The sequence below is a fragment of the Gossypium raimondii genome, chromosome 5, assembly GCF_025698545.1.
Source record: "Gossypium raimondii isolate GPD5lz chromosome 5, ASM2569854v1, whole genome shotgun sequence".
Lineage (NCBI taxonomy): Eukaryota > Viridiplantae > Streptophyta > Magnoliopsida > Malvales > Malvaceae > Gossypium > Gossypium raimondii.
Genome location: NC_068569.1, coordinates 19,264,194 through 19,275,163, shown reverse-complemented (window position 1 = coordinate 19,275,163; position 10,970 = coordinate 19,264,194). Strand labels below are relative to the sequence as shown.

At 31.4% G+C, this 10,970-nt stretch overlaps 2 protein-coding genes and 1 long non-coding RNA gene across 4 annotated transcripts; 2 read left to right on the top strand and 1 right to left on the bottom strand.

The window, feature by feature from the left end:
* Positions 1–1,475: 1,475 nt before the first annotated feature.
* Positions 1,476–5,230, top strand: LOC105770848 (uncharacterized). Its single transcript, XM_012592205.2, has 10 exons — positions 1,476–1,754; positions 1,850–2,157; positions 2,271–2,409; positions 2,615–2,736; positions 2,846–3,049; positions 3,359–3,418; positions 3,616–3,754; positions 4,292–4,410; positions 4,536–4,754; positions 4,900–5,230. Exons 1-10 carry the CDS (start codon positions 1,553–1,555, stop codon positions 5,092–5,094), a joined length of 1,707 nt encoding a protein of 568 aa, XP_012447659.1. The 5' UTR covers positions 1,476–1,552; the 3' UTR covers positions 5,095–5,230.
* Positions 5,231–5,884: 654 nt separating this feature from the next.
* Positions 5,885–6,956, bottom strand: LOC105770422 (non-specific lipid transfer protein GPI-anchored 23). Of its 2 annotated transcripts, XM_012591620.2 has the most exons (3): positions 6,678–6,956; positions 6,571–6,597; positions 5,885–6,294 (listed from the first exon to the last, which is right to left on the bottom strand). In XM_012591620.2, the coding sequence occupies exons 1-3, from the start codon at positions 6,949–6,951 to the stop codon at positions 6,005–6,007; spliced, it is 591 nt and encodes a 196-aa protein (XP_012447074.2). In that variant the 5' UTR covers positions 6,952–6,956; the 3' UTR covers positions 5,885–6,004. The 2 variants fall into 2 exon arrangements, with proteins under 2 accessions (XP_012447074.2, XP_012447075.2); XM_012591621.2 differs by lacking the exon at positions 6,571–6,597.
* Positions 6,957–9,921: 2,965 nt separating this feature from the next.
* LOC105770425 (uncharacterized) lies at positions 9,922–10,632 on the top strand. The gene is made up of 2 exons (XR_001126209.2): positions 9,922–10,081; positions 10,372–10,632. It is a non-coding gene; the product is annotated as an uncharacterized LOC105770425 (long non-coding RNA).
* The last annotated feature ends 338 nt before the right edge of the window (positions 10,633–10,970 follow it).

Here is a 10,970-nt window from a genome sequence, read left to right as displayed (position 1 = left end):
AAAGACCATTCACATACCGGAATTTTCAACCTCTGCCTGCTTGCTCAGATCATCTTTAGGTGTTAGGTGACTAACATCTACCCCGTCCTCGTTAACAGTGGAAGTCGATGAAGGACGAAAATTCTTAAGATGGCCAAAATGAACACAAGAAAAGCAAAAATATTAGGAAGTCCTTCATACTCGGTCTGTTGAGTTCGACCCTTAAATTTTTTTTTTCTAGCAAATTTCCCACGGGTGCCATTATGAGTCTGGAGACATTTGTCCTCGAAGAAGTAAGAGACGAAGCTACACTCCCACATTGAATTGAAACTCATGAGTAGTGGAAAAAGACTGACCATGGTTGGACGGTAACGTTGTGTCTAAAAATAGTCCAAGGATGTTTTGATAAAACTTTAGATCGTAATTAATTTCATCATTCTTAAGATGTATATGCGAAAGACTTTTGAAGATTTCTAAAGAGCATGAATCTTATTTCAAAGCGTATTACGTCTAATCTTTTTACCCAAAAGTTTAACAATAATAATTTGTTCTAGACTAATGGTCCCTTCCAAAGAATTTGGTCGAGGGAATACCATCAGTCACTTTGGGAATAAGATCTTATCCCTCAATTCAATATCATCATCATTGTCTCCACCGGTTTTGAATTACTACCTACTTAAGAAGTTTAGAAAATTTCCTTGAATAACAACCGGCCTGAACTAAGTTAGTGTTGCTCACTTTATATAAATGTGGAGTTCTTTTTCAAATTTATTTTGGTTAGTAATTAATTTAAAGTTTAATTTTGTTAAGTTAATTGTTAATTTATTCATTCAATCCAATTATCATAATGATTATTTTTAATTTAAAAAAATGTTACACCCAACCGATGGTAAAATTATACTTACAAAAAATTAATAATTAAATTATAGGTAAAATGGTGAAGCTTAAAGTTAAACATTTTAGACCTTCCATTTATAGTTATTTATTTAAACATTTCATATAAAAATAATAAAATACGAAAATATGCACTTAGGTAATTTTTAATTAGTAAAATTCTTTATATAACTATAGATAGATGATGAAGTAGATAATTTAATTTACTGGAAGTTATTATAAAAGGAAAAATATTTGGTACATTGTTAATAAAGTTTTTAGATCCATACCAGAGTTAGGGGTTAACAGTATCTTATAAGGATATAGTAAAATATTAAAAAAGAACACATGACGAGTTTTTAAATTTTAGTATGGAATAAAAATTAGACTGTCAGACTACCAAATATTAACCCTTATAAAACTATAAAAACAAAATAATATTTTTTATGATTTTAATTAAATATTAGTTCATTATAACACTACTTATTTTTAAAGAAAATTCTAACTCCAAAGAACTTTGAAAAAAATGGATGAACCCTTCAGGATTGGGACATGAATAAAGCCCATTTGATATAAAAATGGAAATAAAGCTCAGTTGAGCCCACCAAAGCATGGGCCATGGACATTTCCAGACTCCATAGTTCATCAGAAGGAAAGAGCAGAACTGCTTCTTCATCCTCTCAGCTTCTGCTTCATTGATATGATAATCAGTGAAAACTCACACACGGCAACAATGGCTTTACTCCCATCTTTCCGTACTATTATCACTCGTTTTTACAGGCCAACGAAACCGCCTCCACAACTGATCTTTTCCTCGCTTTTGTTCCCCAAAAAGCTCTCTTCTCTTTTCCCTCTCCCCCCTAAACCCCAACCACTTAAACCCCTTGCCTCCACTCGCCAAGGTTATTCATCTTCTCCGTCCCCCTGCCCCAAAATTCATTTTTTTTCATGTTCACTTTTATATTTAACTACCCATTTCACCTTTTGACCTTTGCAGAGACTAGTTTCGTTTCCAACAGAGATGAGCGCTTGGTGGGTTTGGGTTCAGTGAACAATGGTGGTTCAATTGAGGCCCAGAGCTTGACCAGCACCATTGCAGCCATCGTCACTTCTCTAGGAGGCCCTCCTGCTGCCGTTGGCATTGTTCGTTTGTCTGGTCCCAACGCTGTCGATATCGCTGGCCGTGTTTTTTCCCCGGCTAAGAAGAAGAAGAGGTTTGATTCAGGTTCGGGTTCTTGGAAACCTAAAAGTCATATTGTTGAATATGGCGTTGTTTTGGATTCTCAGGGGAATGTAGTTGATGAGGTATGCTTTTGTCCAGGAAAAAAAATTGCATTTGTTAAACTTTTTCTTGCTGGGTTGTTCGTGTTTTTACTATTGGAATTGTTGGAGGTTAAAGTTGCAATTTTTTTTTAAAGGTTTTAGCTGTGCCAATGCTGGCTCCAAAATCATATACTCGTGAAGATGTGGTTGAGCTCCAGTGCCATGGGAGTGAAGTGTGTCTGCGTCGTGTGTTGAAGGCTTGTTTAGAAGCTGGAGCAAGGCTTGCTGAACCAGGTTGGGTTTAACTTATGCAAAATTAAATTTATTGGCACTTTTGATTCTAGTTTGATTAAAGATCAATGTCCTTGAAAACAAGATTCTAGTAGATATCTTCTTAGACCTCTCTTAATGAGGCATTGGGGAGGGGTTGCAAGCTTTGTTTACATACATCGTTTTGTCCAAACTGTCCTAATCTTTTATTTCCTTTTCTTGTTTTTAGGCGAGTTTACCCTCCGTGCATTCTTAAATGGTCGATTAGATCTTTCCCAAGCTGAAAATGTTGGAAAATTAATTTCAGCTAAGTCTGTTGCTGCCGCTGATGCAGCTTTGGCAGGAATGCAGGCATGAACTCACCTTTAGAATTTCTGTTTTAGCCATTTTTCTTAAATCTTCTAGTTAGAGTTGGTTTGCAGTGTGATTAACAACATTGATGAGCTTGACTGTCTGACAGGGGGGCTTCTCTACTTTAGTCAGATCATTGCGAGAACAATGCATTGAATTGCTTACTGAGATAGAGGCTCGTTTAGATTTTGAGGATGAGATGCCTCCACTCGATGTCAACGTAATTATGGATAGAATGCATGCCATGTCTCAGGATGTAGAGCACGCACTGGAAACTGCCAATTATGACAAACTTCTGCAATCAGGATTGCAGGTACAATCCCCGTGTATCTGAGATCTTTGAATGTGTATCAAGTGGAAATTTTATGTTAGTGAGTTAAAGTGCAGGAGGCTTTTTCTTATTTAGAATTCACATTTTTACTCCCCAAACATATCATCTAACTGAGCACCATCCAACTTTTGATCATTCAGTTGGGTTGTCTATATCTACTTATCGCTATTTTGCTTTGATAATAAGATAAATTGAGCTTTTGGTCTTTAAATGTTTGGAGACGGTATGTGCATCTTATATTTAGGGTTAGTTTTTAATAATACAGTTGCTTCCATTTACAAAATCTTGCAGATAGCAATTGTTGGCCGTCCGAATGTTGGGAAGTCAAGCCTCCTTAATGGATGGAGCAAAGTACGTGGTTATCCCTCCTTTCTTCCTATTGCATAAATTATTTGAATTGCCATTACTTGGTTTTGATGTCTGTGTCACATCATATAAACAATTTGTTTGACCCATGAACTATTAGTCCTTTCATTTGTTCACTGGTTCTCTTACATAGAAACTGTATGGCATTTAGTTCAACTCCATGTCTTGCTTTTAGCGTGCAGAGTGAGAGAGCAATAGTTACAGAGATTGCAGGAACCACTAGGGATGTGGTGGAAGCCAGTGTTAGCATTGCTGGTGTCGCTGTTACACTTCTTGATACTGCAGGCATCAGGGAAACTGATGATATCGTGGAGAAGATTGGTAAGAATTTTCTCCTTCCCTCCAAAAATAGCTCATGTAATTTACAAGCATCAAGTAGGAGTTCCAAGTTGATTATTCTACTAGATAATGCTTTTCTAATAAGAAAGTTGATTCCTGTAAATATATCTTTAATCCAGCTGCCAGTCAACTTTCACACACAAAATGAAAATCGGAAATGGTATGGATTATATTTTTTGGTAGTCAGAAGACTGGGCTATACTCTGTAGTTTGTCATTTCTCATCATGAGATCTCCAAATAAGGCCATGCAAGATTTTAGTTTTTCTTTTTATTGCCAAAAGGTACAATTTAGTTTGATTTCTATAAAATGTTTAGGACCTCAGTCTTTTCCTTTCATCGAGTGTATTAATTTTACACTCTATATAGAAAGTAGCAAATGTTAGTCTTTGCATCTTCAGAGAAATTGATTTTAGTATGATTTGAACAGTTTTATTCGCGAGAGGTATTTAATTTTTATGATTGATGTTTCTTTTTTTAATATGTCAATCATTATTTAGATCTGTATGACTTTGTTCTAGGTGTGGAAAGATCTGAAGCTGTTGCTATGGGTGCTGATGTCATCATCATGACGGTGAGTGCAATTGATGGATGGACTCTGGAAGATACGAAACTTCTTGAGAGGATTCGATCCAATATGGTAAGCGATTAGCATCAAGGTTAACTTCTACTGATCTCAATGCTTTTTCCATTTTTAAGTATCTTTTCCATTGACTTAAGTTTCTTCGAATATATAGTGAGATTGGGTGTTGTTTTGAGTTTCAGGGATCAGCATCCATTCCGATGATTCTAGTAATCAATAAAATAGACTGTGCTTCATCTGCTTGCTCTGATTGGGTCGATGGAGAAGCCAAGTTGTTCAGTAAGCATGTCTTTACGTGTGCCATCACTGGTCAAGGGATACATGACTTGGAGAAATCAATCTTAGAGATTGTTGGCCTAAACAAGATTCCCGCTGGGGGCCGTAGATGGACCGTTAATCAGGTTAGCATTCTTAAAACTGCCATTTTTCTCTTAGCTTTAGACAATTGTAGTTCCATATTCATTTCTCAGATAAAGCTATAACATGACAGTCTGATGTTGATTCTGACTGCTGCTTGTGGAATATTTTTCATGGGGTGTTTCTCAGAGACAATGCGAACAGCTAATGCGAGCCAAGGAGGCTCTTGTAAGATTGAAGTCGACGATAGAGGAGGAACTGCCTCTCGATTTTTGGACAATTGATTTAAAAGAGGCTGCATTGGCTCTTGGCCAGATAAGTGGAGATGACATTTCTGAGGAGATTTTATCTAACATTTTTGGTAAGTTCTGTATTGGTAAATAGTTGGTTGTGAAGTAGCTGATGTAAAATCACTTTTTTTTTTTTTTTTTTGTGAAATTACTGTATTTCATAGAATGTTAAATGCATGTTTATTGAATCTTATAAAAATTTATAAAAGTGCGCAATTAATTTAGTTTTATATGAATATAATAACCTGTTTTTAGGCTTATGTCCAAGATTAGATTGGTTTTAGATACAGTATTGGTCCCTAATCTTTAGCTTCATAGTTGACTGGTTGTGTATTAGAAGGGTGATCTTGAAATACAATTATTCTGATAATTATTGCATGCTTTCTCCTGACAAGATAAAGTGTATTTTATCAAAAAAAACCCATTCAAATCATTCTATGGTCAGTCCTACTCGCTGCTTTGACATTTGTTTTATCAACTATTTTGTTAGAAAGGTCAGCTGGTAGTCACTGGACATTTTTTTTTTATGAAGTTCTTTCCTTCTATAAAGTCGAGAGGAAAGAAAACCACCATGTTTTGGCTTGTTTGTTTAAAAAAGTAGGAAATTAATTATTAATATTAATTGTAGAATAGCAATTTTTCATTTTCTTTGCAAGGAAAGCTTTAGGTTTTTGACATATTGCCTCATCAAAATAATTGTTCTAATTTGGCATGATTTTTATTAGTTAACGAAGTTTAAGATCATATTTGAGTTAATGAAGTTTGAATTTTAAGGTAATATTTTCTAAAATTAATATTATAAATGTCTATAATTTTAAAAAGAAATTATAAAAATAGAAATAGAAATGCAAACTAATATTATAACATAAAATTTACAGAAACTATTATTAAAATAAAAGTTTAAAATTAATATAAAAATAAAGGGTTTTTATCAAAAAAAAAAGAGAGTATTAATACCATACTACTACTACTAGGATTGATTAAAAGAAAAAAAAGAGATAAAATTATATTAAAATATAATAAAATGAAATCACTAACACGCTAAAGAAAGCAAAGAAATAAGATGATACTGAGTAACTTCCGGATAGGTTTGGTAAAGGAGCTTGTTTAGCAGCTTCATCGGCGGGAGTTGAGGCTGTTGGTGTAATTTTCTTGTCGGGGGATGATGGTGTTGGTGTAACTTCCTCGGTGGGAGTTGCAAGAGCTGACGGTGTTGGTGTTCCTGATGATACTGGAGCAATCGATCGCTCAACTGAATTAGCTACTGGCGATTCACTAGGGGAAGGGTTTGCTACTGTAATGTTGCAGAAAAAATTAAGTTAAAATGAAGACTTAAGACTCTATCACTGCATTTTGATATACCATAGTAGAAATTAAACTTAATTTTCATTATAAATGTTTGATCAATAACTGATATAAGTATTTGATAAAAATAAGTTTGCAAGGAATTTTTTCCTTTTTTGTGTTTTGAATCTTAGACTGATAAATAAATAATCTACCAAAGCAATTTTCAAACCATGAAACTGGAAAACAATTGTATATATGATAGGGCAGAAGAAAGAGCACGTACCAAGAGCTACACTAGGTGGAGAAGAAACTGCATATTATGTTGTTGATCAAATAAGTAATAGAAACAAGTAAAAAACCAAAAAAAAAAAAAAAAAAATTAATACTTACCTAAGTTACATTTGTTCATAGGAGATGCCGAAACTTCACAAGCTGAAGGCAACATAACAGCTTTGGTAAGATTAACGTCGGCACCCAATTCGGCACTGCTTTTAAGAGCTTCGCAAAAGCATTTCACATTTGTTTCTAACACAATTTTAAAGCCAGAACAACATGCAGCTGTTGGTTCATCTTCGGTGCTGTCACCACTTAAGAACAAGACACAATCTATCATATCGTAAATGATAGTGGAACAACTCACTGATGGAGATAAGGAAGGTGACATTTCAGCCTTTGTCACCGTAATGCAGAACATTAAAATAAAACTAACAATAATAGATTTCATTTTTCAAGTTTATAACTGAAAATAAGTTTGAAAAAATTGCTGTAAATATATATGTGACCTGAAACTTTTAAAATTAATGATGACCTAAAATTTTAAATTTTAAATTTTTTAATTTTAGGCTAAATAAGGATTTAGAGATAAAAGAATTTTTAAATTTTAAATTTAAATTTAAATTATTATTTTGATATTTAAAAATATTTATGTTTTAAATGTTTATAATTTATGTGAAATAATATTGCACAAAAAATAAGGTTTTAATTTTAAAATATAAATAAAGAGTTAAAGATAAAAAATTTAAATTTTAAAGTCTTTTGTAATTTATTATTTATTTTAAAAATTATACACAAATAATTGAAGTTAAAGCATTAAAATAATATAGTGTACCCAAAATTATTAAAATATTTTTAAAATTTTAATGATAAATAAATATATTTAAGTTACAAATATTATTTTTAAAATTTTAATTATTTTATTATTAGGAATAGATAATAACTTTTAAAAAAAGTAATTTGTTTCAACACAAAAATAGTTTAATTATTTGAAGTATTAGATTTTTTTAATTTTAAATAAAAGCTTGGGCTAGAGATGGAAGTGGGGATTAGAAATTTAAATAATTAAATTCAATAATAAACAGTGAGAAATGAGTAAAACATAAATAAAATTGAAAAAAGAGTGTCTTTTCTAATATTAAATCTTATTTATCTATATAATATATCTCAATATTATTTATTTATATAAATAGATAAATAATAGAAAAAAATTAGTATTCACCACTATAAAATAAAAAATATAACAGGAAATTTTGAAAAAATGTAAACTATACATTTAAGAAAAAGTTAATTGGACTGTCCACTTAACATATGTTTGATTCTTTTATCGACACTAGATTTTTTAAAAAAATACTTTTTAGTTTTGATTTTTAACTTTTGGTTTTATTATTTTATAAAATATTTAAAACTATTCATATCCTCTAAACCCTTAAATATTAAGATAAACATGTTTTAATGTACTCAAGATTACATTATCCTACACTTTTAACAAAATATTAATTAACTCATAAATTGATTTAGAATTCATATTAAACAATTTTTAATTTGTTTTATTAATTTTATTTTAGTCTCTTAAAAGATTGTCTACTTTACACATATTCAATTCTTTCACCGACATACCTTTTAAAATTGTTAATATTTTTAGTTTTAGTTTTTTTTTTATAATAGAAAAATAACAAGTTATTAAAGCTGTGTTACATGGAACAAACATTAGGCATAATGATTTATTTGATATTCTAACTTTATAAAAAAATTTATTTTAGTTTTTTATTTATTTTTTCTGTCTTTTTTAATTTTTGAACTTGTATTGTTTGTCAAATCACCTTTGTCGAAACCGTTTTTTGAAAAACAAAAATTTAGTTGTCGACTTTAAAAAAGCAAAGACTGGAGTCGCCACCGATCCTTTATTAAGGTGTGATCGGCTCACCCTATTTTGGTCTACGAATTTTGAGAAAATGAGTCCGGGAGTCAGTTACGCACGAGGAAGGGTTAGCACCCTCGTAACACCCAAAATCGGTACCAAATTGATCATTTAATGTCTTAGTGTCGAAGGTTAAAAAGATTTTAAAATCAACTCAAATGATGAATTTTGAAAAAAGATAATCAATTGTTCAAGTCATGTAAAGAAATCAAGTCCCAATACGTTAGGGTGCAATTTCTCATAATCCTCGATCTTTGAATATCACTTTTATTTTATGCGAAAATCTTCATTTCGAGAAAGTAACATACCACACCCAATGCGTTAGGGCACGACAAGTTAAGTTCCCAAAAATGATTTTATGCTCATGCATTTTAAATAAAGAATATTCTCGGTCATTTAAGATTGACAAAGAAAATCAAAACCCAATACGTTAGGGCTCAATTTCCCTCAAAAATCCCAAACTTCAAATAATGCTTTTATTCAAAAAACCTTTGAATCAAGAAAATAACTTTGATGAATAGATAAAACCAAAATATATTTTTAAAAGGGTATGTTAAAAGTTAATGTACAATATGATCTGATACTTTAATTTAAAATATATGTATATAAGTACTTTCAAAATATAAGTATGAGACATAAATAAATTTTGAAAACGTGTATAAGCATATATTAAAACAGGTATATATAAGTAAAAATAAAAAATAAATGAAATATATAAAACAAAACAAAACCTATTATAATTCCTAAGAAAATATGCATGTATATATATGTATGCGAAATTTATGAAAATAGGATAAAAATATAAAAATATGTACATGTGAAAATCAACAAAATAAAAATACAAATTTATGTATATATATATATATATATAATAAAAATTGGGTAAGTATGTATAAAATATAAGGCATGTGAAAGTTAAAATAAAAACTATATAAAAAATGTGCGAGAGAAATATATGTATGCATGTAAAAAACTCAAATTATATATATATATATATATATATAAAATACGTGAATGTGAATGTATAGAAAATATATAATGATAACTATAATGCATAATATAATAATAATGTTTTTTAAGAAAAAATAATTAAATAAAATAATAGTTTTTTCTTAAAAAATGGATTAAATTGAGCTTAAAGACAAAAAAGTGGGGCAGATTTGAAATAAATTGGAAGGTAGGACCAACTTAAATGCGCGCATAATAGTGATGGGAAATTATTCCCATCTTCCCAAAACGCTGCGCAGCGATGGGCCAAAATGGAACAAAAATAAAACATGCGGGAAAATTTAAAAGAAATCAAAAATTTAATTTAAACGCACTGCTAGAATAGGGGGACCGAATGCGCAAATAGACCATTTAAGGTCTGACGGGCGGACCCCCCTTTCCCCAAACGGCACCATTTCATCTTTGCTTTTAAAATTTAAAAGAAACAAAATTAAAACTAAAAGAAAGTTTCCAATTCTTTCTTTTTTTGTAAGAACTTTTTAGGGTTTTTGAACCCATTTTTTTTTGCACCGCCACCACTAGGTCGTCCCTTGGCCTCCAACGGCACCCCGCCTCCGATTGCGACGGAGAGGGGACACCATGACGGCACCAGGTAAGATCCTTTCTCCTTCTTTCCCTTTTTATTATAAATAAAAAAATAAAATAGAAAGAATAGAAAAAAAATTAAAAAAGTCCCGATTCACCTTCGAAAAAAAGAAAATCTTTGTAATCTCAGTCCTTCCCTCTATTTTCGTATCTCTTTTACACTGAATAATTCCCACCTTTTACACTGAAAATATTGGCCTTTTATAGCCGAAAATGGGAAAGAAAAAATAAATCCAAATAAATCTATTCGGTTATTTATTGGCTCGATTTTTTGCTCTTCTCTTTCGCTTGTTGCAGGTACGTGCTTGAGGAGCGGTGTTTGCGGAGAAACGGCACGCGTGGAGGCCGAAACTTGCGGCGACTGGAGACTACTGGAGCGTTTGAGGGCGGCGGCAACTTGCTGCTACTAGGGTTTCCTGCTTTTATTTAAGTATTGGGCTATTTAGTTATTGGGCTAAGGTTAAATATTTGGGCTTGTTTGTTGGTCTGGGCCCGGGCATATTTGGGTTTGTACAACCTTGACATAGATGAAAAATTAACGTTTATTAACTTTGCCGACGTGACATTCTCGTGACAACCCACATTTATAACACATTAGTGAATGATTAATTTTAAAATATTTTTTTTTATGCTTTTTCAATAATTTTTATTTTTTATAATTTATTTGAATTTTTTTTTAATTTTTAAAAAATTAATTGTGACATCTACATAAATACCAAATCAACAAAAATAATAATAGTTAATTTTTCCATTTTTTATGATTTGATAAACAACAAATTGAAAAAAAAAATACTTTTTTTGGTTGAAATAAGTGAGTAAGCCTAAAAACTATTACCAATGACCCCTTGTAAATCAAGTGTTTTCATCTCCCTAGGAGCAGAGTCCAACACATGCAT